General features: G+C 31.8%; 6 protein-coding genes across 11 annotated transcripts; 2 read left to right on the top strand and 4 right to left on the bottom strand.

Moving 5' to 3' along the window:
• Positions 1 to 95: 95 nt before the first annotated feature.
• Positions 96 to 4,541, bottom strand: Pli (E3 ubiquitin-protein ligase pellino). 4 transcript variants are annotated; one of them, XM_003699902.3, is made up of 8 exons: positions 4,099 to 4,463; positions 2,736 to 2,914; positions 1,951 to 2,133; positions 1,653 to 1,884; positions 1,387 to 1,587; positions 991 to 1,278; positions 543 to 874; positions 96 to 449 (listed from the first exon to the last, which is right to left on the bottom strand). In XM_003699902.3, exons 2-8 carry the CDS (start codon positions 2,768 to 2,770, stop codon positions 323 to 325), a joined length of 1,398 nt encoding a protein of 465 aa, XP_003699950.1. In that variant the 5' UTR covers positions 2,771 to 2,914; positions 4,099 to 4,463; the 3' UTR covers positions 96 to 322. The 4 variants fall into 4 exon arrangements, with proteins under 4 accessions (XP_003699950.1, XP_012147897.1, XP_012147921.1 ...); XM_012292507.2 differs by lacking the exon at positions 2,736 to 2,914 and having other exon boundaries at positions 4,444 to 4,541; XM_012292531.2 differs by lacking the exon at positions 2,736 to 2,914 and having other exon boundaries at positions 4,099 to 4,462.
• Positions 4,542 to 4,899: 358 nt separating this feature from the next.
• On the bottom strand, positions 4,900 to 9,279 carry Cbp80 (nuclear cap-binding protein subunit 1). The gene is made up of 12 exons (XM_003699903.3): positions 9,145 to 9,279; positions 8,465 to 8,525; positions 7,873 to 8,341; positions 7,306 to 7,800; positions 7,062 to 7,233; positions 6,776 to 6,981; positions 6,590 to 6,693; positions 6,283 to 6,518; positions 6,028 to 6,206; positions 5,696 to 5,951; positions 5,510 to 5,623; positions 4,900 to 5,432 (listed from the first exon to the last, which is right to left on the bottom strand). The coding sequence occupies exons 2-12, from the start codon at positions 8,502 to 8,504 to the stop codon at positions 5,319 to 5,321; spliced, it is 2,385 nt and encodes a 794-aa protein (XP_003699951.1). The 5' UTR covers positions 8,505 to 8,525; positions 9,145 to 9,279; the 3' UTR covers positions 4,900 to 5,318.
• A 132-nt stretch (positions 9,280 to 9,411) lies between these two features.
• Rpn1 (regulatory particle non-ATPase 1) lies at positions 9,412 to 12,540 on the top strand. The gene is made up of 4 exons (XM_003699904.3): positions 9,412 to 9,632; positions 9,729 to 10,453; positions 10,527 to 12,097; positions 12,170 to 12,540. The coding sequence occupies exons 1-4, from the start codon at positions 9,555 to 9,557 to the stop codon at positions 12,469 to 12,471; spliced, it is 2,676 nt and encodes an 891-aa protein (XP_003699952.2). The 5' UTR covers positions 9,412 to 9,554; the 3' UTR covers positions 12,472 to 12,540.
• A 140-nt stretch (positions 12,541 to 12,680) lies between these two features.
• On the bottom strand, positions 12,681 to 17,489 carry LOC100878054 (VWFA and cache domain-containing protein 1). 2 transcript variants are annotated; one of them, XM_012292631.2, is made up of 8 exons: positions 17,018 to 17,489; positions 16,575 to 16,940; positions 16,327 to 16,503; positions 15,784 to 16,253; positions 15,523 to 15,724; positions 14,550 to 15,454; positions 14,092 to 14,470; positions 12,681 to 14,010 (listed from the first exon to the last, which is right to left on the bottom strand). In XM_012292631.2, exons 1-8 carry the CDS (start codon positions 17,487 to 17,489, stop codon positions 13,478 to 13,480), a joined length of 3,504 nt encoding a protein of 1,167 aa, XP_012148021.2. In that variant the 3' UTR covers positions 12,681 to 13,477. The 2 variants fall into 2 exon arrangements, with proteins under 2 accessions (XP_012148021.2, XP_012148041.2); XM_012292651.2 differs by having other exon boundaries at positions 14,101 to 14,470.
• Positions 17,490 to 19,032: 1,543 nt separating this feature from the next.
• LOC100878168 (transmembrane protein 64) lies at positions 19,033 to 21,311 on the top strand. The gene is made up of 3 exons (XM_012292613.2): positions 19,033 to 19,563; positions 19,632 to 19,793; positions 19,886 to 21,311. Exons 1-3 carry the CDS (start codon positions 19,033 to 19,035, stop codon positions 20,048 to 20,050), a joined length of 858 nt encoding a protein of 285 aa, XP_012148003.1. The 3' UTR covers positions 20,051 to 21,311.
• Positions 21,224 to 23,920, bottom strand: LOC100880478 (alanine--glyoxylate aminotransferase 2, mitochondrial). 2 transcript variants are annotated; one of them, XM_076537493.1, is made up of 8 exons: positions 23,492 to 23,920; positions 23,305 to 23,393; positions 22,917 to 23,101; positions 22,525 to 22,840; positions 22,211 to 22,414; positions 21,834 to 22,148; positions 21,514 to 21,780; positions 21,224 to 21,416 (listed from the first exon to the last, which is right to left on the bottom strand). In XM_076537493.1, the coding sequence occupies exons 1-8, from the start codon at positions 23,535 to 23,537 to the stop codon at positions 21,309 to 21,311; spliced, it is 1,530 nt and encodes a 509-aa protein (XP_076393608.1). In that variant the 5' UTR covers positions 23,538 to 23,920; the 3' UTR covers positions 21,224 to 21,308. The 2 variants fall into 2 exon arrangements, with proteins under 2 accessions (XP_076393608.1, XP_003699973.3); XM_003699925.3 differs by having other exon boundaries at positions 21,514 to 21,765; positions 23,492 to 23,914.
• Between the last annotated feature and the right edge of the window lie 129 nt (positions 23,921 to 24,049).

The following is a 24,049-nucleotide window of genomic DNA, read 5'->3' as shown; positions in this document are numbered from 1 at the left end:
AATCACTAACCATTCATTTTTTCATTTTGCCATTGTTAGAGATACACTAAAAGAAAAAAAGAGAAAGATGTGCGAAGAAAGACATATGCGAGTAATACCATTTAAGAAGGGATATTTATTTCGATAGCCATGTACATAATAATTATTGCAGAGCTATTTGTACATACAAAACTTCGCTTAAATTTATACCAAGGGAAGAAGACAGAACTTTGTTATATACTCGCATTAAGATTATTTACATTTTATTAATTTTAATAGTCCTTGCATTTTATAAGAAGTTAATAATTTCTACACATACTCACGATCTTATAATAAACGAACCTCAATCTACATTATCTTGGAAAATGAGTTTTACGTATCCCGGTGTTCCTTCAAGGGGAACTGCGCAAAATGGACAAATTGCGATATAGCCGTTTGTTCCATGCGGTATTGCGACCTTCTCCCAATATCTGTAATGAGTGAGAAACATTTTTACGAAACACTTTGGTGTATATAGAAATAAATGAATATATTTGTACTTCATAGTATTTCTAAATACTAACTTAACAGTTTTCTCTGTAGCCATGTGTCCACAAGGCCTAAATGCATAAGTAGGTGGGCCACAATCGACGTAAAACGCTGGTTCTATTCCCATAGAAAGTTTAACTACTGAACCGGCAACTAAACACATTGGACACCTTCTCGTAGCTTTGTCTTTTTCTTGTCCCCAATCATGGTGACCTTGTACGTGTCCACATTTCAAGTATACGTATGGCTGTTGCTGAGTCGAATCTGTAGCTGCTTTACGTGGTATGACTAAAGTATTTAAACCGACTGGGCACTGTGGTCTTCCAGCATTAATAGCATCAACTAATTCTTCCAAATCGTGTTTCGTCTATACAAAATGCACACGATAATTTACTTCGCTGTCGATCATCATAGATAACTATGAGTTACAGTTATAGCAACATTAATTTGTAGATTAAAAAATTGTAGATTCTGTATATTTACCGGAGATTTAGCAAGACCTTCAGCTGATCTCCAAAGTAACGTAGCACCACAGAGATCAATGAGAGTTCCATCTTGTAAGATATTGTTCTCATCTTCCACGACGTTTCCTTTTTGTTGGGCACTTCGGCTTTCTCTTAAGGAGAACACTCCACCGCCCACGCTTACTTCTCTCCAAAAGCCACACTGTGCCTCTCCACCGCAAAACTGACCTCGTGGATGCATTATCAAAACGCCGTTTGTTGTGAGTCCATCGATTTCCCGATTCTCTTGCCACTTAGTTGCTTTTTCCTGAAACAAATAGTTTCTTCCTTTTTAAATTTGTTTCATGCTAAATACTATCTGAAGAAAAAGACATTGGATTTGGAATAAAGACAAATATAATGCACGCTATGTTACCCCTAAGAAGATATTCCTTGAACTGTCGAAACCCGCAGCATATATTCTTGCAATTCTAGGATCTGATCGATCAGCTAGAATTCGGCATGCAAATCTACTGATTGTACTTTGAGCGACGCGCCCCTCGTTAGAACTGTCGCTGCCGCCGGCACAAGTATCCATGACGACGAAATCAATTGGAGATTCGGAAGAACGTCCGACCTACGCAAATGAGTATTAACGAAACAGCAGAATACTTAACAAACCTAAAAAGGTGTATAACTTACCTGAAACATATCAGTTCCTTCATCTTCAGTATATTCTACGATAACGGCTTGTGTTCGAGAAAGAGTGTACGATATTGAATGTTGTTTCGTGTTAAGGATAGCTTGTGAACTGTGAGGCGTTTTAACAATATAATGTTTACTGCGTTTCACGCCATTTGGTACTGGCCTTTTAAAAAGAACAAACTTACTCCTCCTTCTTCCCCGATCTCCCGGCGGAAGGAATCCATTGTATCTACATAAATTTATTTAAAAAATTTATATACTTTTTTTAAAGTAAATTATTATATTGGTTTCTTACCCAAGAATGACTAACTCTCCATATTTTACTAATTGTTTTGGTTTTTCATGGCGGTAACTATGGGACCTATGAGGATTAGCATGTGAATGACTATGATTATGTTTGGCGTGTGGACTGTGAGGTGCACCGACTGTTTCTCCTTCTTCCACAAGTAATGGACTTTCACTACTACCACCGTCAGATCTAAAAAGATATAATTCAATAATAGCAATTAATATCATGCAGAATTGAAACAAAAGCAAAGGCAATATTATTTCTGAAACTTTTATTCCTCTTTTACTTCTTACCAAATTGCAGGTGAAATACACCTATATAGCTGTTTCCTATAATATTTAATGATGCTTTGAATATATTAATTATATTTTTTAAAAGGAGAAAGTGTTCATGTTTATGCAACCATGTAGTGGAAGTATCTAAATTTCTAGTTATTTTATAACAAATGCACTCTTTATGTTTCATAACTTACTACATTCTAAAATGAATTTGTATTTGGAAATGTTTTAATACTAAAAAGGTGGATGTCAGTAACATGTTTTTTATAAGCCACAGATGCAATTGTACATAAAAATGTAAAAAACAATATTTTATTTTAGTTTAGAAATACAAAAATCAGAATTTATGTTTCAGATACACAGGTATGATAATTAATACTATATACTAACTTAAGAGGAGAAGCATTTTCAAGAACAAAACTATCATAAAGATACATGTTTGTTCTTGACTGTCTATTTACAGGTGTCTTTTTCCTTGGCCTATAATAGGTAATACGTAAACCACTTACTTACCGCGAAGGGCATGGAATACGTTTAGTTACTGGCATCCTCCTTTCAGTAAAATTTACAGATTACTACTTCCACTGTATTTCAAAAGATACTCATAAGGATAGACAATCTTAAGTATCTTTGTAAAGTTGAACAAACATGAGCAAGTACAACGCGGGATGCTGTGAATTGGTAATTATAATCTGCAATAAGAAATATTCAGTGTAATGATCATTACTAAGTTGTTACATAATACAACATTTTTCTACTTTATTTCTTGATGCACAAAGGAATTAATGCAATTGTAATTAATATCTGATTAATTTTCATATCAGCTTCTACAAAAAACATACATAACATTAAACATTGATACAATATAGTAAAAAGCAATTGGCAATAGCTAAAATGTATCATAAAATGTCTTTATATTGGTAACATTATCATAATTTAAAACAAATATATTTTTGTTTTATAAAGAGAGTAAGGAGAAATTGTATCAGCTTATATTTACTTATTTTTGATCTTGTCTTACTGCATTGGTACAACAGCTGATTCTTTATCTTATCTTGGTATTTATTTTTGTCAACATATTGCACCAATTAATCATATCACTGTGCATAAGATACAGATTATATTAAACAAGAATTATAATTTATAATCAATATGTGCCAGATTTTTTCAGATATTTGGCAAATCAGTGCATGCTTCATATATATAAATAAAGTAAATAAACATACAAATAATTAATTATGAATTTTATCATTAAAATATGGAGATATTCAATTCACCTTGTTTCATCCAACATTGTGTATGAATATAAAGTGTATTGAATTAAATTAAGTAAACATGTGTCCATTATGAATTATAACTATATATTTTATTACCACCAAATAATTTGTGTTTATTGAAAATAAAATAAGAAGACAATTCTTTTTACAAGACAAAAATATTTATTGTGTACCACTGAATTTTCATAAAATATTTTAAAAACATGTTTGTCTATTTGTTTATTTTATTAATATCAACATTATTTTCTTTCCTAATAAAAATCGTTTATAAATACTTTCATTACGTGCACAAATTAATAATAAACAAATAGAATTTAATGTGTTTAGTTTTGCGTAATAAGATTAACATTATCGTCTATCAAAATATTAGAAATGAATATTAAATCCTGCGATGAGAATTTCGATAGAATGTATTTTAAATGAAGGAAAGTAACTTGTGGAGATGTTTACGGTTGACCGATAAATTAAAAATGTTTGAAAAGTCGATCGGCTTGGAAGAAAAAAAAGAATGTTAAATGATAAGAATTGAACGGTACGGGAATCGCAATGTACAAACAACGTTAATTAACCTAGGCATCCAGAAACGATAGATTATTTACCGTATCACCATGCTGAGATCTGCGTTCAGAAACGGTTTCGCTGCACGTTCGAGACACGCAATTATAATAAGCCGATCGTTTGCACAATAACTAACGAAGTATAAAAATCATTTGTCCACTGTTATGCCTTAATTTAATTTTCCATCTCTAAATTACACTGTTACTATGTTCATGATATTCCAATAGTTTCGCGCTGACGACCCTCATATTCATGATTACAGTACACACGGGTGTCACGGCCAGTAATTAACGAAAAGAAAACCACCCTGTTAAAAATGACAGTATCATAAATTCTTGCGTTAAACAAAGCACTGGTATTTTTCTTTCGATAATCATTCGACGTACCGATTATTTGTGTGTATCTCGCATAAACTATACTCATCGAGACAATCGCAAGCGAAGAATATACGACGAATAGAAGCCGTCATAGGCGCCAATATAGAAAAAAAAAGTCCCTTCTCAGCTAATCCATTTACCTCTAGAAATCGATGCAGTGCCAATTTTTAATGTTACGGGGTAAAGTTGTACACTTTGCTTTGCAAGAGAATCGGAGCATCTCAGCTGAGTTCACGGCATACTTTTCAATTAGTATGATACCAATCTATTGTCTACTTAGCATTTCGTGGCCGGTCATATACAGGGCCATATAAAAGAATAAGAATATGCGGGTATACAATGTCCCCTTCCTTTAAAAACATGTATTATAGGCGAATAAAAGTTTGGGAGGTCTTGGTAAAAAGCGGGGAATATAATACATTATATTAGTTCTCTAGTAATTGATTCATTCAACGAGAACTGTAGTTATAATTGCATTTCTTAAACCTTTATTTACATTACATGTTGGAGTGTATGACCCATTGTTCATACTACGATATTCTGTTCAAAAAAATTTTTAAAGATGGATAAATAATATCGATATTTACATCAACGTGAGATAAACTGCGGTACGAAATGTTTAACATTTACACATTAATGTTGTATCACAATTCACATGATTATTATGCTGAAAATTAATGAACCGTTACGTTATCTCTAAAAATATGCCATAACGTACAATTTTTTTTCTAGCTGCAAATTTGTCACTTGCTTTATAAAAGAACCATGATTGTATACTCATAGATGAATATGTGAAATACTTAAGAATGGGAAATGAAATCCTACTCTCCTGTCAACTTAAGTTACAGTTTACATAATAAAATGGTTATTATAAAAAATAACACTCATGCCCGAAGGGAAACAAACTGATGGAAAACATCTAAGATGTGTGGATCCAAATCTGGTGTAAAAAGTAACGTTTCTAATGTTGATGAATACTTTTGAACTTGTTCATGATGCTGTAAAAAAGAAAAAATACAAAATTATATACTGGGAATAAAATAACACATTATTTTTATTGCTTGATAGAACTTACAGTTAAAAACACCTGTTGTAATCTTCCAATAGTCCATTTGTACCAGTGAGTATTATAATCTATACCATCGGTATCGCAGCGTACTAAATGTTCAGAGAGAATCATTATAAAACGCTAAAAAAAAGAGGAATTATTAATTTAATATTTTTAAACATTTTTATAGAAGCATCAATAAATCGAACGTACCTGGAAAATAATAAGAAACAAATTCTTTTGGTCTGCTTGCGCCGCCTCCAATTTCTCTTCCATTCTTTCTACGACGTCTTCTGATGGTTTTTCTCTGTTTCTGTCTTTGTTATTATCTTCATCATCCGACGATGATCCAGATCTGCTTTCTGCCCTTCTTAATTTCTCTCGTGCTTCTGCTAGTTCAGTACTCAATTTCGTCACGTGTTTGTTCTTCTTTCGAATCGTTAAATGAAGTATTTCCCATATGTATAATCTACACAAATGGATTATCATGAAACACATAAAATACTATAACGCATAATATTATTAATGAAAAGTGTGGTAAATACTTGGTAAATTCCGAGGCCATCTCTTTAGAAAATATCCAATTCGCGATAGCACTACATTCAATGATACCAGTCTTCAACAACTTATCTGTTAAAACCACCATCATTTGATAATGATTTTTCCACAATGCATACATATTTCTTAAAATGCATATTTGGGCTTCTTCCGTTTCTGCGAGAACCTAATAAACACAAAATTTCAAACAATCACGTTTGTGTTAATTCGACAAAGTGAAATTCGAATATTTAAAATCTTACTTTAAAAACATAATGGAATTTCCCTATTGCTGCAAAACTATGACTAAAACTTTTAGACCCTAGATTCAGTAATGTCTGTACAAAAACATCGATTTTCAAAGGATTAAAGTTATTAGTTTCTTCGTTTTCTCTAGGACCCGGTAAAGTGTTTAGTACGTTCAATACTTCTTCCGGTGTACATTTTCGTCTAATTGAAACAACTAGTTCGTGAGCTGCGGCTGTACCAGGAAGTGAACCTAAAATAAATAAAAATTGGTTGGTTAGTTAAATTATATTTAATTTTTTTGATGAGTAATTATATACATACTTGCTCCTTCAGAAGTATATTTGTAAATGGGTTCTGGAGGTGCTGGTATCAATTCAGCGTATGATTCTGGCATCATATCCCGTATTCTTTGGTAATATGATAATCTAAACACAGATTTTAAAGAGACTATGATTTCTTGTTATTTTTAATTTAAAAGACATATTGTAATTGAATGAAATTTTATACCGTAAGGCCTTAAGAAGTACTTCTCGAATAAATTTTGGACGTGGATGTTCTGGATCACGTTGTAAACAAGAATCCCAATCTTCCCACGACCAACGAAACTGGAAATTGCTCAAATGATACGCAAACCACCATACAAAACGATCAAATGCAGTAGCAGCCATGCTATCTATACGACGAAATAAAATCTCGGTTGCTTGAGCCAAAACCTGCGATATAACATTATGCATTCAATGAAAAATTTGTCTATACATAATTCATATATTACACTATTGTATTATAATCTCACTTGCGGCATAGTTGATGGCTGCAATTTACAGAGTTCAATTAAAATTGATCCATAGCATATTTCTAAATTTTTTGGCGCTGGCAGTCTAAATAGTTCACCAAATATTACTTCTACAATGCAATAGTCTAACGGTATCTTTGCCTTATATGGAAAATTCAATAGCTGGGCTGCACTGTAATTATTATTATGATCACATTATTTTTTATATAAGGAATAATACATAAATAACATGTAATATACATACCAATCTTTCCTTTCAAAAAAATAATTGTTAATAATCTGTCTTAAATGTTCTTCTATGAGAAATCGTTCTATAGCATGACTTCCAGGTAACAATGGTCCTTCGGCCGGACAATCTGTATAATCAAACATACGGAAAACTACCGTAGGTAATGGATAAGAATAAGATTCATGATGCGGTGGTGCCATTATAGTGGGTAAGTTATGCTGTAATGCTTCGCATAAGATAGAGTCAAATGCAAGGTATGGTCTAGGAATATGTTTCTCTGCCCAATTATCCTGTCTAAGTTTGCGAACTTGTGCCCATAAACAATCAAGGTATTCTTCTTGGGGATGGGGAGTATCACTTGACCAGACTCTCAGTGCTGGCTGATGCTTTTTACTTCGTTTATTTAAAAATATTTCTATTGTCACCATCAGATGATCTAATTCCTGCTCCTTTTTTTCATATAATTCTCTTCCAACCCATGGCAATGTTGATAATACAGCATAGACATACCTAAAAAGAACGATAATGAAGTAAAATTGCTTATTTATCTATATTTATATGATTATACATAATCTTACATACCAATCACGTCTTACTTGAGGTACTCCATCTTCATTAGCAGCATCTAACATGTTATCAAATAGCTGCATTAAAGAACCACATGATAAAACATGGCAGTTTACTAAATCTGCGAGAAATCTTAATGAATATCTAGCTACATCCCATTTACAAGCTTTTAATGCATCTTTAAAGTTCTTCACCATATAATCAACAAATTCACCACCAAAATTAAAGTTCTTTGCATTCAATAAGCCAACAAGTGTAGTATAAATTGTACATTTTTCAGGCATTTTTATAGCACAATCAGTTAAAATTCGAAGTATTTTACTTCGAAACAATCCAAGATCAGCTTCTAATACAGAAGCCAAACCTTCAAGATTGCTCTCCAGAGAAGATGTGGACTTCTCTCCAACCCGTAAAATAAGGGATTCAAGTCTATCTTCAATTTCTTGATTCTCTGATACCCTTCTACGTTTCTTATATGCACGTTCTAAAAAAATGTATGATTCAAATTAATTCAACTTGGTAATATTATAAACTGCATACAGATAAACACTAATACATCAAAATATTAACTAAGATCTCAAAAATTATATAAAATATAAAAATTTACCATATCCATCTTCTTCCTCGTGAACTCTTCTACGACTCATTTTTGAAAAATTGAATATATCCTGTCAACCAATTGCAATATTTTCAATGTAAATTCACAAATATAATTACACAGAGTAGAATATTATGCTCTGCCAGATTGTAAAAGAGTATTCAAGTTTTTATAGAATAGAGAGATCAAAATTGGTACTTTGACAACATACAACTTATTGCTTTTTGCACATGTCTTATTAACAAATTTATAAAAATAAAGCACAAATCTGTGGAAAGATTTTTGTACCCAGTTTGAGGTCACTCTCAAACCCTCTGATTCTTTTGGATTCAGATAAAAGAAAAAGCCTACATATACCAATTATGAACTTCTATTCTACTAACTGTTGTGCACCAACAGATTGCAACAGTACTGTTGAAAATAGTCACTTAAGTAATGTAAAACTTTCGAAATTGGTTATGACTGTATTATCAATGAAGGCTACTGTTTGGACGACATAATTCTCAAACCCAAATGAAACTAAACGGTATTTTATACACTTTCATATTGTACAATCAAATTTTTAAAAGCGTATATTATATTTTTCTCATTAACTTAAAAATAGAGAAATTATTCAGCCGTAGCCTGTATCTTCAAAAGTTTATGCATTAAAGACTGTTTTACTGTAAAACATCATAAGAAAACCTAACCCTTCAATCCAACATAACCAGATCAGCTTCAATCAACTTCGTCCAAGTACTCGTGAAGTGGAGCAGAAGCGAAGCGTTGGTTTAGAAAACACGGAATATAAAATAATTTAGACGATTGCATCTAATTTACGTTTATTTACTAGCTAGTAAAATTGGGCGCGTTTGCATGATTTTCTGTATTCATTTTCTTAGTTTTATTTCTCCACAAAAACGGAAGATGGCATTGAAAGTTCACTCGAGTGCAAACCTTCCTGCATTCAATGCACTTCTTATAAATACGCTACTGATGACAAAAAGCGGTGACTCGCAAATAAGTACTACAATTATTCTAACCTAAAACATATAAGCAGTTGCTCAAAAGAAATTAGATCTTCTGTTTTGTATTCGTTGCATGAAATAATTAAAACAAAATGCCAGAAAGCGTAAAAGTGGAGACGAAGACGAGTAAGGAACTCAGAAGCGGAAAGGAGGAGGATAAAAATGAATTGGTGAGTTTAAAATACTACGTAAATTTTCGTACTTAAAGATAAAAGCTTCACAGTAAGAGGTACTAACATTTTCTTTTAAATTCGATATATTTTTAGTCAGAAGAAGATAAACTCTTGCAAGAGGAATTAACTCACTTGGTTGAACGCTTACAAGATTCTAATACTAGTTTACATTATCCTGCTTTAGAATCACTTCGTAATCATATTCGTGCATCTACTACTTCAATGACTAGTGTTCCAAAACCACTTAAGTTCATGAGACCTCATTATGATACTATGAAAGCCATATATGATAAAATGGCAGATCAAAAATCAAAAGAACTTTGTTCTGATGTTATTTCTGTCCTTGCTATGACAATGGGTGAGGGCCGGGAATGTTTAAAATACAGACTTACCGGATCTGCTTTAGCTATTGGAGAATGGGGACATGAATATGTTAGACATTTATCAGGAGAATTAGCAGGAGAATGGGATGAGCTTACAGATAATGCAGAAGCTACAAAAAAATTAATTTCTCTGGTACACGAGATTGTACCTTATAACATGGCTCATAATGCAGAAACTGAAGCCTGTGATTTGTTAATGGAAATCGAAAAATTGGATCTGCTGGAGCAATATGTAGATGAAAGTGCATATCAAAGAGTTTGTTTGTATCTAACAAGTTGTGTACCATATGTAGCAGACCCAGAAAATAGTACACTCCTTCATGCTGCTGCTAAATTATATAGGAAGTTTGGTCAATACCCACAAGCTATAAGATTGGCTATGCAGCTTAATGATTTGCCACTTATCGAGGACATATTTACAAAATGCACAGACCTGTGAGTTAAATTAATGTTGAAATTAATATTGTATAACAAAAATTCTGATTGTTATTTTTCTTTTCTCTTTCAGTTCAGTGCAAAAGCAGTTAGCATTCATGCTTGGAAGACAACAAATTTTCTTAGAATTACCTGAATCAACTGAAGAATATGATGATCTGGTAGAAATAATGTCCAATTCTTTATTAAATTATCATTTCTTGAATCTGGCACGAGAATTAGATATAATGGAACCAAAAACACCAGAGGATGTGTACAAGTCTCATTTAGAAAACTCCAGACCTGCATTTGGTGGTGGTCAAGCAGACTCTGCAAGACAGAACCTTGCTGCTAGCTTTGTTAACGGATTTGTAAATGCAGCCTTTGCTCAGGACAAATTATTAATAGAAGATGGAAATAAATGGTTGTATAAGAATAAAGAGCATGGAATGTTGAGTGCAACAGCATCCCTTGGTCTTGTATTGTTATGGGACGTTGATGGTGGCTTAGTACCAATCGACAAATTTCTATACTCTTCAGAGGACTACATAAAATCTGGTGCATTATTAGCTTGCGGTCTTGTCAACTGTCGCGTCAAAATCGAATGCGATCCTGCTTTAGCTCTTCTTTCTGATTACGTTTTACATAGCAGTAACATTATGCGTATCGGTGCAATCGTTGGTCTTGGATTGGCGTACGCTGGTTCGAATCGAGAGGCTGTTCTGAGTCTTTTAGTCCCTGTACTCAGCGATCCCATATCTAATTGGGAAGTGATAGGAGTAGCAGGTCTTGCATTAGGGATGATAGCCGTAGGTTCTTGCAACGCATACGTTACCACCACGATAATGCACACTTTGATGGAGAAATCAGAGGCAGATCTTAAAGATACGTACGCACGATTTCTACCTCTAGGTCTTGGGTTATGTTTCTTGGGAAAACAAGAAGCAGCAGAAGCTATCATTGCAGCTTTAGAAGTAGTACCTGAACCTTTCAAATCTATGTCTACCACCCTGGTAGAAGTGTGCGCATATGCTGGTACCGGAAACGTACTTAAAATTCAACATCTGTTGCATATTTGTTCCGAGCATTATGAGCCATCCAACGAAAAAGAGGATAAGAGCGACCGTAAGGACAAGGATAAGAAAGAAGAGAAGAAAGAGGACAAGCCGAAAGACCTTAGTTCTAGGCAAGCAATTGCTGTACTTGGCATTGCATTAATTGCAATGGGAGAGGAAATTGGTGCTGAAATGGCGTACAGAACTTTTGGCCATTTATTACGTTATTGTGAGCCTGTCATACGACGATCGGTTCCTCTCGCACTTGGACTCATATCTGTCTCTAATCCGAAACTGAATATACTAGATACGTTGTCTAAGTTTTCTCACGATAGCGATCCTGAGGTAGCGCATAATGCAATCTTTGCAATGGGCTTAGTTGGAGCAGGAACTAACAATGCTCGTCTAGCTGCCATGTTGAGACAGTTGGCTCAGTTCCACGCTAAAGATCCAAACAATTTGTTCATGGTTCGCATTGCACAGGGTTTAACACATCTTGGAAAAGGTACATTAACTTTGTCTCCTTATCATAGCGACAGACAGGTATTAAGTCCTGTAGCATTAGCTGGACTTCTAGCTACACTTATTGGATTCCTTGATGTAAAAAATAGTAAGTATTTAAGAACCATTGAAGTACAGTGTCGTTTAGGGTTCGTTAAATAAATATTGTTTTTTTTTACAGTCATTCTTGGTCGTTCACATTATTTGCTATACACGTTAGCAGTTGCGATGCAGCCAAGGATGTTGGTTACATTCGATGAAAAGCTAAATCCACTTGCTGTGCCGGTGAGAGTTGGTCTTGCTGTTGATGTCGTAGGCCAAGCAGGAAAACCAAAAACTATTACTGGTTTCCAAACACATACAACCCCTGTTCTGTTAGCGTATGGCGAACGAGCTGAATTGGCAACAGAAGAATATATTCCTTTAACCCCAATTATGGAAGGTTTTGTAATTTTGAGGAAAAATCCGGATTTTGTACCTTAAGTGAAAATCATATTTCATATTACATAAGTTTTAGTATAAAATCAAATAAAACTGATTGTGTATACAGAATTTTTCTGGTATATAATTTATAACATAACAAAACAAGGTAAATTTATTTTTCACAAGTCGCCGGAACATTTGAATAAATAAAATAGAAAATTTTTATAATTTTTTGTATCTTTCATCTATGATAATAATAAAACTACACATTTCAACGACAATTATATTTTAATAATTAAAATACTGATACAACGTGTAAATTATTAAAAAAGTAACTATTCTAAATTTACGTTATAAAAATAGTAAAATTTTCATATACAACAAGTCGCATTTTGCTTAAGGTAAACAGTAAAATAGTGGCAAGATGATGTCATAAGTAGTCAGTCACGTATACACGAAATGTAGATCCTTACAAAATTGTCTCTTAAGTCGTTACATGCTTTGATATAAAATTAATGTATCTAATACATATAAAACTGTACATCTTTTCCAAAACAGTATCTCAATGTATAAAAATGTAAATATCTAATAATTATATGATTTTATATCGATCAATAATCTATCGCAAATCTTAAAACTACACAGTTTACACTTACAAAATATATAAATAATTCATCTGTATCGCTTATTTTTGAAATATGTATCTAATAAAAACAAACCGTATAATAAAGTATCCCTAAAATGTAGTATTTTAATGTAAGTTAAAATGATATGTAAGTTATGAAAATTTGGATGGATTAATTTCAGTAATATGGGATACTTCACTTACATCATTTGTTTTTCATTTATATCAAAAATATATGATCGTTTTAAGTAATATTCGAACACATTTAAATTTATCGAGTCATTCTTAAGTATAAACACATGATGTAAAAAGGAATAGTATTTTCAGTTACATTACTTATTGCAACATGATTAAAATTAAAATTGTCATCTTTAATATTATTGTTTTTAAACCTATTATAGCTTAAAAACATTTTTCTTTTAATAAAACTTCGAGTATTTACTAACAAAAATTTGCTTCCATATTATAGTGAACAGTGACAGGCGCTAAAACATGATGAGAAGGTCCTAAATGAGTTGTTGGAGACGGAAGACAAATTGATCGCCTTCTAAGATCAGGCTCAGTGTTATTACCAACTACTAGTAATGGTTCAGCAAATGTTTGTTGTTCAGAATCATCATACGGTGTCATTGTACTATATCCATGATCGCTATCACCACCAGGTGGTTTTCTATAGTTCGTGGATACCTTATATGGCGATATAGGAGGTATACTATCTCTTATAAAAGAATCCAAATTATTTTTCGTTTGTTCTAACTCCATCGGTTCTGCGTCTCCTTCTAAATGTGTCATACGCAACATATCAGGCGAAGTGTGGATATGTAAGCATTGATGTTCCAAACCGGATTGTACCGAATTAAGTCTATAACAAAACAGCATGACTCCTAGTATTAAAAGAAACGCTAGTATTCCACCAGCTACTGGTCCAACTGATGGCCATTCATGCACTGCAATTTCTTCGGTTGACTGCGAATCTAAAAATAAATAAAACACGTCTTTAAAAATGGAACATGTAAACATTTAAGAAGAATCAATTTCTTAAAACGTTTACATACTATATATACCATCACTAAGGGGTATATAAGATCCAAGAATGCCTCTGAAGCATCGAGACATATCGCTACAAAACGGAGTTTGTAAAACTGTTTCTCCGTCGCTATCTACATGGCACCATTGGCAGCCTACAATTCCCAGACACTCATTTTGAGTTTTAAATGTCTTACAATCAATGGACGGACAGACTTTCAAATTTGTAGATTGTATCCACGACATTTGTGAATTTCCTCCGTGTTCGTACAATACTGGACAAGGTTCGAGATCGTGCATATCATGCATGTTATACTCTGCACAACTTGAAAAATATAAAGCACATTCACAGGGGCATTCGCATTCTGTTTGCTCCATTCTCTTACAATTCAAACACGAACGATCCATCTATAACATTTCATCGAAATACGTTAGTTAAACATTTAAAATATCAATGTTTATAAGGAGTAACAGTATTATTACTCACCGTACTACACGGACAGAAAGCTCTTAATAAATTACAAGTTATGTTAACTACTCCCAAAAATACATTTGTTCCGGGTATTGCTGCTACTTGGTATTTAACGCAGTGTTCACCGTGAACTATATTTGTAAGTACTTCGTTTAGAGAAATATTAAATTGATAATATCTTTGTATAGTGCCATCTAAATAATTTGCGCAAGCTTTTTTTTTTACAAAAAATTCATGATTCAATATGTCATTTGCAACTAACAATTCTTTATGAGTTAAATGTTGTTGTTCAATTTTTCCTATTGGCTCCAATAATGCTGGATGCGATACTAAATATCCTTTGTCATCCATTAAAAAACATTTTACAGTCGCATTACTGCAAAATGGAAACATTTCTTTTAACAGTCTTGAAATAAAACCCATTGTTATATCCATACTTAGAACTGCTACAGCAATATCGTTTGTACTTGATTTCGATTTAAGATGAACTGTGCGACTTAGAGTAACAACGTATCCTGAACCACCAGCGCTCAAATATGGAGGCGTGAAAACTAATTTTCCAGGATATTCCAATGCTTTTCCATACCATATTCGTCTTTTAGGATCAAAACTAGAGTCTAGCATAATCCCTGGATATACTTCTAAGACTCCACTCACAGTTCCAGTAACATATCTTCTTATTATAAATTTATTTAAAGTACTTTCTGCGTGTTTGTTTTTAAAGTGTCCTAAGATTTGAGTTAACATGGCTACATCTGGTCTAACAGACTGATGAAGACCAGGATTAGCTAAAAGACCAGTTACATCTTTTAAGTATGCCATGTAACTTTGAATAGTTACTGCTGGTCCAGTTTCTAATAATTTCAACTGTTCTACTGGAGATTGAAAACACCATGGAGAAAGGTAAACCACTCCTGTTGCTAAAAAATAAATATACGTTATTTCTCTAAAATCTGAAATCACAATTTTTGCTCAATTATTAACTTACATAAAGTTAAAAGTTTGTTATGGTAAGTACATAAAATACTTTTATCAGTAATGCTATGTAATAGTAGGTCAAGACGATGATGTAAAAGATTTGATGATGATGTAGGCACTAGTTTTGCGACGGATATTGTACTTTCATTAGTTACAGACACCAAACATACTATCAGGTCTTTGTAGGTCAAATGTTTCCATCTGTACCATTTCTAAAATATAAAATTTAAATCAATATAAATTGTATATATATTTACAAAAATTAATATACCTGTTCTCCTAATTTTGTTTTCACATTTAAAACACCTTCATGTTGTTCAATCATTATATTCACAGTTTCAGGATTAATATTTTCGATATGATGCAAGTTAACTTTAAACGGTTGATCCATCATCACTTCCATTCGCGGAAAATCTTTATGGATCCAAACTGTACCTTTGCTATCAAATAATATAGCATATACATATAATCCAGCATTAAAGTATGTTATATCATCAACAAAATTTCGTAATTTAATATCTAAAGATATTAATGCTTTGTTTGTAATATGTCCAATAGACAAAGTCATTGTCTTACTATACAAATCAAAATATGGATCAGACAAATAATAATCTTTCTTATGTTCTTCTGAACACTTCAAATCAGAAAACAATTTTGATATTTCATAACCCAGTATATTTTGGGTTGGAAGAGTTACAATACTATCATTGTATTTTTTATTATTTGTATGTGCTTCTTGATCTATAAAGGAAAACATTGTATATTAAAAATATGTGTAATAATAAAACACTTGTAGCAAATCATTTAAATGTACCTGAAAGGATTAGAACTGTCTTCAAATAACCATTCACTTTTCCCACAGATATCATGTTTCTTATCTGTTTCACAGGTGGAGTATCTTTAAGTGTATTAGTTAAATGTATGAATACCACTTCACCTTTCACATTTTGTAGTAATTTGTTAAAATCAAATTCAAATGTGTCATTTGTTTCTAAAAATGAAACAAACCAGTGCTATGAAAATGAATGTATCAAAGCAGACTAAATGTAAAGTAAATTATACCTGTTCTGGTTAAGCTATGAATGTAACGTGCTAATTGAAACTTATTGACATCTGTTGCTTTCAGTAAACCATCTTTACAATATATAGAATTATTGCTGGAAAGACCAATGACATTGATATAATCTGTTTGAGATAACATATCAATTATTGTTTCTGTAGTTATTTGAGCCAAAGTAATATCTCCTTCAGACATGAACATGCCATGCTCAAGCAGTAATAACACCTTTTTGTTTGGACAATACTGAGACAATAAAAGAGGTCCAATATTATGGCCTGCACTGAGAGGGCCACACATAGTAACAGGATACATAAAAGGCAATAGATGCAAATTCTTCCATTCCTGACTTCTTATATTCATTGCCAAAGCTGAGAAACATACAAACAAATTCAAACTTGTATGAATGAAAAATATGTTTTTGACTTGATGGCAAAGTGTTAAATACCTTGAACAATTTGTGAACAGAAATCAGACAACCCACTTGATATATCTAATCCATTTATAGATCCAGAATGAATGAACTGTTCTTCATTCTTTGCTAAAATTGGCTGTACAATGTGATAACTTTGCTTCAGAAGTTCCGCGTAAGACGAGAGTTTATTGTTCAACTTATCGACCAATACATTTAGCTTTACGTTCAAGCTATTCGAAATATTTACAAATTCCATTTCATCGAGTATCTTTTCAAAGGATTTAAAACCAAGTTCCGAGTCTGTGATCGATCGAAACTCGTTTGACAGTCGAATCACGATGTCTCGTAAACATGTTCCATTCAATGGTTCTGCATTCACTTGTTTTCGTAACGTTTTGCCAAATTGACATTTCGCGTCAGTGGTTGATTCTTCTTCGGCTACACCGTATAAATTAAGAAACACGGTCACAATCAATCCCAAATGTAAAATCTTTTTTACAATCATTCTTTAATAGTATTTTTGCACCGCCGATTTAAGAGCAGCGTCTGTTATCAACATCAACGAATCACCCCTTCCCTAAAATCACAGATCAATGTTAACAGACACGGTATTTGGACAATATTCAACACGATATTATTTAAAATAATATTAATACTCGTGGAGGTAATGCGAATCCGCGGTATACACAATGTGTTAACCTAGTAATTTCGACAGTAATTTCCCTAATATTAGTTTGAATGTTAGCGATATTAATTGAGCGTAACGTGAACAGCAAACGTGTTAAACAAACAGAAAAACAATCATTAGATTTGTTAAGTTTACGTGTGTTTTTCTGTAACCTTAAAAATTCGTTATACCGCCATACCGACGCGACCACCACAAACAAGGTTGACAAGTGTACAACTGGAAATATTACTTTCCTAGTCCTATTACTTTCTAACTGAAACCTAACCGATATGTCCTTATATCCTGAATGTATCTTGCGGTTTTACAAACCTTCAATTCTTACTTATTTTTAATTTTTGTCCTAACTATTGTTTGTATTAATATGTTGATAATACAAATATTTTGTTTCATAAATGAAAAATACTTTTGAATTTATAGATAATGTCAAATCATACATATAGGACTTATTTACATCATTTTTGAACTTACTAATTTGAATTTAATAAATGAACAATAAGATTTGTATTTTTACCGAACTTCTTTTTGTCAAACCAATAGATGGTGTTAAAGAATAAAATGTTCCTGCTTCACCCCGCATGTATCGTTTGACGCAAGAGAGAATCATAAATGGATTTCAATTATTATGGATTTAACGAGCTTACATGATTTGTGTTTTCGTCACGAAAAGAAAATATTTTACCATGACTATATTATTGCAATATGAGAATCGAATATAAGAATTGATATTCTTATCGTGGGATGAAAAATATACAGAAAGTAACGATTTATAAAATTCTTTATTGTAACAGTGACACGAGGTAAAAATAAATTTTGTTACGTATTATTTGTTTTTCACATGAATTAACTAATTGTAGTCGTTCGTTTTTTATAACAAGAACTTATTTCTTTCTCATGTCATATGTGCCTTAGAAAACCAATTTGTGTATAAATAATAAAAATATAAAATTTAATACTTCTTTTTTTCATTTTATTTATTATATTTTCAAACTAAAGCTACTGCATGGTTGTAGTTACTGTTATTTTCTAATGTTTATAATTAATGCATTAGTGTATGTTTTATGTATTACTTTTTAAATAAATACATTTTAGAAGTAATAAAATTAAACTTATTCTTTACTTTTATCATTTTGTGTGATAAATAGGTATATCTTGCACAAATAGTTCATTGCTTTGCTATCATAAAACAATTAAAGTATATCAGTAATGATTAATGATAGAATAACATTGATAAGGATTGAATGTTTGTAATTGCATATCTGAAACATTCAATGATATTAATATGTTTTACCTAGGTCATAGCAGAAGAATGGCATTTAAATGATTGTTTTGTTATACATAATGAAGAATAAGTGCATTGGACATGGATATAATTAATATAGAAGACATAGAAACTGGTGTGCGACCAACAAAAAATTCTACTCCCATACAATGCAACTGCATTCATTCAAATTCAATATGTTACATTATTGTAACAATTACTACCCTAGCTCTTTTGGGAGCAATTGTATTCATCTGTAGAGACTATATTAAAGTCCTACTTTATTGGATTGAACATCAAAACATATGGATTGTTACTGTAATATTCATTGCACTGTTTAGTGTGGTTTCATTTCCAATTGTAATTGGTTATTTATTCCTTATCATTGCCAGTGGTTACCTCTTTGGTATATTGAAAGGTATTGTAATGGTAGTGTTATCTGCCAATTTGGGAATAGCTATAGCACATGTTACTCTCAGTGCATTGTCATCAAAACTGCCTATTGGAGCACTTCTACAAAATAATACTGCAAGAGCAATTCTTAGGGTTATTTCTGGACCACAAACTTTTAAAGTTGTGTTGTTTGCAAGATTAACTCCTATTCCCTTTGGTCTACAGAACACTATTTTTGCGGTATGTACCTTTTAATAAATGTACCTCATATTTATGAAGGTTTATACTAAAAGCAGCAATACATCTAGGTTAGTAACATGGGTGGTATTCAATACCATATAGCTAGTGCATTAGGCTTACTACCTGCTCAGATCATCAACATTTATCTTGGTAGTAGTTTACGATCTATGCAAGATGTTCTTGAGGATAAATCAACAGCAGCAACTGGTTACATTGTCTTCTGTTTTCAGGTCAGTTTCTTTTTTCTTATTGTGAATATTCAGATCTTTTTAATAATTTAAAAATTATGTACATTTCATGTATTCTTTTATTTCACTTTCAGATTTTAATAGGCATATCATTAATGGTATATGTTGTACAGAAAGCACGAAGAGAACTTCAACTAGCATTGTTGGAGGCTGATCTTGCTTCAATGACAGATTCTTCTCATTATCTTCTTGACACACTACCAGATTCTAAAATAGTTTTAACTAATTTGATTGCCTAATGATATGAAAGAAAACTTTACTCTTTCAATAGGTACCTGCATGTTTCATACCTAACAATATAATTCATATTATTTATTACTAATGATAAAATTCTATATTTTTTTTTAATTCAAAATACTCTTCAAGGACTAATATCATTTCGAAAAATAAGTTCTACATAAATTTAGTATAAAATACGAAGTCATTTATTCATTAACTAGAGAGATAACTATAGACATTTTTTTAATATCAAGTTATTCTAAAAGAACTGAATATTTTGTAATACAAGCAATAATGGGAAACTGTAGTTTGAATGTAATTCAGCAGAGTTTTTAGACAATAGCAGGAACAATAGAGTTTCGTTTCCATATTATTCCTTTTGATACTATAATTTTGTGCCAAATCTCATTTCCATTTATTAAAAGTTTTCATATTATATCTTAATTCATTTTAAGAAATTTGACTGCATTTATATTTGTTAATATATTTTAATTTTTATGTTCCGTCGGCATCTTTATGCTTTTTTATTTACAGAAGTATATATACATATTATGATACTTTTATAAACAGGTCTTCCAATTGAGAAAAATTTAAATGAGTTATGTACACAAAACGCGGATGTTCTTAAATGTCCGTAATAAAACCAATTATTTATTTACTTCAAAATAAATGCAATTTATTGCTTTGCTTTGCTTTATCTACATATGATTTTAGATATTAATTTAACTTAGAATACGTGATTGAAAAATGAGATGAGTGAAAAAAATTTGCCATGACAATTGCATTTGTATAAAAATAATTACCAAGAAAATTATTAAATGAACTTACGCATTTTATTAGGAAGACTGAAACTATAGTATGAAGCATAAAATGGTCACATTAATCTGTTACCAATGCAATAGAATTATGTTTCAAAAGTAATATGTATCACTTTGTTAAGTTTTTGAATACAATTTTTCAATTTGTATTATTTACCAGTATAAAGTTGAAATTTAATTTCGATCTGTTTGTCAAATTTTATAAAATATGAAATATATTTTTCTTGCAATAAGAATAAATATATATGTAAATAATGGATAATCTTTGTTGTCTATGGACATTGTGAATCATTAGTATCATGTACAAAATACTGTAATGACTTCAGTGTAATCACAAAATTTGTTAAATTAAGGTATAATAACACAAAGAATGGAATTATATTGTACAAATGTAATATATAATTGACCATACCAAATAAAAAGGATTGTATTCGCTTAATGTATTAAATTATTCTTTGATCTATTTATTGTATTTTTCTTTGTGAATTTCTAAGGCTTTTTTTATGACAGAAAATGTAAAATCTGCGTCTTCCTTTGTTATACATAAGGGTGGTTTTATTCTTAGTACCTGTGTATAAACAAAGGTTACTAGTAAATAAATACTCATCCATATGTTATATAAGTACATAATTACATATAAACGTTTTGTTCACTTAGATACTTACATTTCCGTACACTCCTCCTTTTCCAAGGAGAACTTTCATATTTTTAATATCTTCAAAAATTTCAAGCATATGTTCAGTTTCTAAAGGACTTCTTGTTTCAGGATTTGCAATAAGTTCCACTCCAATCATCAGTCCTTTTCCTCTAACATCTCCAACAATGTTAGGAAATTCTGATAACAAACTACTTAAGTGGTTAATCAAGTAGGTACCAACTATATGTGCATTCTCTTGAAGACATTCTTCTTCAATAATCTGAAATACCACTATCTATATTCTCACAATATGTTAAATAATTAATATTTTACATAAGTAATACTTACATCAAGCACTGTTATTCCTACAGCACATGCAAGTGGATTTCCTCCAAATGTATTGAAATGTAATGCAGTATTTAGACTCTCAGCAATTTCATTACTTGTTATTACTGCACCTAGAGGAAATCCATTACCTATACCTTTTGCTAATGTTACTATATCTGGTTCAACACAGTGGCTTTCAAATCCCCAAAAATGTTCTCCTGTTCTACCAAAACCAGTTTGAACTTCATCTGCTATACACAAGCCACCTTTTTCATGAATATAATCATATACTTTCTTCAGAAAGTATTTAGGATATTGTACTGTTCCTCCTATTCCCTAAAAATTATATAACACTTTCAAGTTTTATACCTGAACATGTACAATTATTCATAAGGTACCTGAATACTCTCAGCTACAAATGCTGCTATGCTTTGTTTAGATGGCAAACTATAACAGAACACCTCTTTAAAATCGCTAAAATATTTTTCTGAAGCTAGACATTCCTGCTCTCCACAGTCACAATTCTTTGCAGTCACTTGTACAGGAGAATCTCTGCATTTAGAACCTCCCCAATTACCCTTGTACACATCTGGATATACCATCTAAAATGCGGTATCTATTGTAAAAGCAAGATATGTGTTGGGTGATTCTTAGATCCCTTTCCTTCTAGTTCCACTAAAATGATAAAGAGAATGCACAATATTGCCCTTACATGCATGTATCCTGCCGGTTGTGCAATAAATGGATATTTCCAATTGCTTAGTGCAGTAGATGCTGAGGTGCCATAAGTTGCTCCATGATAACCGTTTTTTAAAGAAACAATATTTTGGCTGCGAGTATAAAGTCTAGCCATTAAAAATGCTAATTCATTAGCTTCAGATCCGCTGTTTGTTAAATAAGCTACTTTCAACTTCCCTGAAAATTTACTGATTAATTTAGTCACATATTCGTGTAGACGAGGTTGCATATAGACAGAAGATACATGATTTAATTTTGATGCTTGTTCAGATATAGCAGCTACTATTTTTCTGAAAAATAAAAGGTATTATTCAACATTTGAATTTGAATTGTATCGTTACCAACAGTTGGTAAGATTACACTCACGGATGAGAGTGTCCAACAGATACGGTAGCGACACCTCCAAACATGTCCAAATACCGTTCTCCTCGATGATCCCACAACCATTGTCCTCGGCCCTCGTATATAATTAATGGTTCTTTATAAAATGGTTTCAAAGAAGGTGACACAATTGACTCGTGTGCCCTTTTCACTTCTTCATAGCTTTTGCCCTATGTTGAAGACATTCGATAATATGAAATATAATAATTTCTACAATATGTACTGAAGCTAGCAAATCTGGCCTCTCTTGAGACTATAGTCAATGTTTATACTAGGGAATCGTTTCCCCTAGGCTGTCATTTTCCCCAGGGAAGCTAGATTTGCTTTTGAATATATATATTACGTCAATAATTTTTTTAAATAATTATATTACCATATATGTCGAAGGCACATGTTTGCAGTTGGGCATTCTTAAATAATTTCTTGCATTATGTACAAACGTTTTATTTTGCAAGATCATCCCTAAAATAGCAATTCACATTTTATGAAAAAATGTATATGAACTAAAACTGATGACGAACTTTTATTATGTAAAATTTTGAATGTCAGGTGATACTTACGCCTGGAGTAGATTGCGGAGATGTTTTTAAATTTATCTGCTAACATATTTAAACGTTACTTTGTATTTGTTACGTTGCAAATTATTTTTTACTTTATAAAAAATTAGTGATCAGTATCCACTTTAGTACTAGTACTGGAGAATGTTTTAACTGTATAAAGATTGAATAATTACTGACAATACACAATTTTATATGCACGGCTTTGAACATGGAACGAATTCATTTTCATGTATAAATGTAGATACGTTAAGTTATTCGCTTCCGAAGGAGGTCAAAAAATTCGCTTCAGAATGCTGATAGATGCGCATTAACGCTCCCTTGCGAATTAAATGTTCTCCATAAACAACAATGCCGATTTTGTTTTGTATGAAATTTTAATTCGTTTCCTGCAAATGTAGACAATCTAAATTATTCAAGCTTCATGTTATAAAAATAAATCATGTAGGAAAAATAAAGATTGTGTATATGTCTTCTTCTATATATTTACTTTGCCATTAATTACAAATAATTAATTAGTCTTAAGTAAATATATTTTCTGAAGAAATGTCTAATATCTGG

The sequence above is a fragment of the Megachile rotundata genome, chromosome 11 (genome assembly GCF_050947335.1).
Source record: "Megachile rotundata isolate GNS110a chromosome 11, iyMegRotu1, whole genome shotgun sequence".
Taxonomy (NCBI): Eukaryota; Metazoa; Arthropoda; class Insecta; order Hymenoptera; family Megachilidae; genus Megachile; species Megachile rotundata.
Note: the sequence above shows the minus strand (reverse complement) of the source record. Positions and strands in the feature narration are given on the sequence as shown.

Excerpts from the sequence above, each read along its gene's own strand:
- Pli (XM_012292507.2), bottom strand. The coding sequence starts at position 4,526 with ATGACGGCTTCTATTCGTCGTATATTCTTCGCTTGCGATTGTCTCGAT. Across the intron at positions 2,134-4,443 it reads GAGATACACACAAATAATCG|ATCTGACGGTGGTAGTAGTG; the intron begins GTACGTCGAATG and ends ATATCTTTTTAG. Across the intron at positions 1,885-1,950 it reads GGAGAGTTAGTCATTCTTGG|ATACAATGGATTCCTTCCGC; the intron begins GTAAGAAACCAA and ends AAATTTATGTAG.
- Cbp80 (XM_003699903.3), bottom strand. The coding sequence starts at position 8,504 with ATGAGTCGTAGAAGAGTTCACGAGGAAGAAGATGGATATG. Across the intron at positions 7,234-7,305 it reads TTTTTTGAAAGGAAAGATTG|TGCAGCCCAGCTATTGAATT; the intron begins GTATGTATATTA and ends TAATAATTACAG. Across the intron at positions 6,207-6,282 it reads AATTCCATTATGTTTTTAAA|GTTCTCGCAGAAACGGAAGA; the intron begins GTAAGATTTTAA and ends TGTGTTTATTAG.
- LOC100878054 (XM_012292631.2), bottom strand. The coding sequence starts at position 17,489 with ATGATTGTAAAAAAGATTTTACATTTGGGATTGATTGTGACCGTGTTT. Across the intron at positions 16,254-16,326 it reads GACAGTTCTAATCCTTTCAG|ATCAAGAAGCACATACAAAT; the intron begins GTACATTTAAAT and ends TTTCCTTTATAG. Across the intron at positions 14,471-14,549 it reads CTTTCTGTCCGTGTAGTACG|ATGGATCGTTCGTGTTTGAA; the intron begins GTGAGTAATAAT and ends GAAATGTTATAG.
- LOC100878168 (XM_012292613.2), top strand. The coding sequence starts at position 19,033 with ATGGATATAATTAATATAGAAGACATAGAAACTGGTGTGCGACCAACA. Across the intron at positions 19,564-19,631 it reads TACAGAACACTATTTTTGCG|GTTAGTAACATGGGTGGTAT; the intron begins GTATGTACCTTT and ends CAATACATCTAG. Across the intron at positions 19,794-19,885 it reads ACATTGTCTTCTGTTTTCAG|ATTTTAATAGGCATATCATT; the intron begins GTCAGTTTCTTT and ends TTTCACTTTCAG.
- LOC100880478 (XM_076537493.1), bottom strand. The coding sequence starts at position 23,537 with ATGTTAGCAGATAAATTTAAAAACATCTCCGCAATCTACTCCAGGC. Across the intron at positions 23,102-23,304 it reads ATGTGCCTTCGACATATATG|GGCAAAAGCTATGAAGAAGT; the intron begins GTAATATAATTA and ends TCTTCAACATAG. Across the intron at positions 22,415-22,524 it reads AACCGGCAGGATACATGCAT|ATGGTATATCCAGATGTGTA; the intron begins GTAAGGGCAATA and ends ACCGCATTTTAG.
- Rpn1 (XM_003699904.3), top strand. The coding sequence starts at position 9,555 with ATGCCAGAAAGCGTAAAAGTGGAGACGAAGACGAGTAAGGAACTCAGA. Across the intron at positions 10,454-10,526 it reads TTTACAAAATGCACAGACCT|TTCAGTGCAAAAGCAGTTAG; the intron begins GTGAGTTAAATT and ends TTTCTCTTTCAG. Across the intron at positions 12,098-12,169 it reads ATTCCTTGATGTAAAAAATA|TCATTCTTGGTCGTTCACAT; the intron begins GTAAGTATTTAA and ends TTTTTTTTACAG.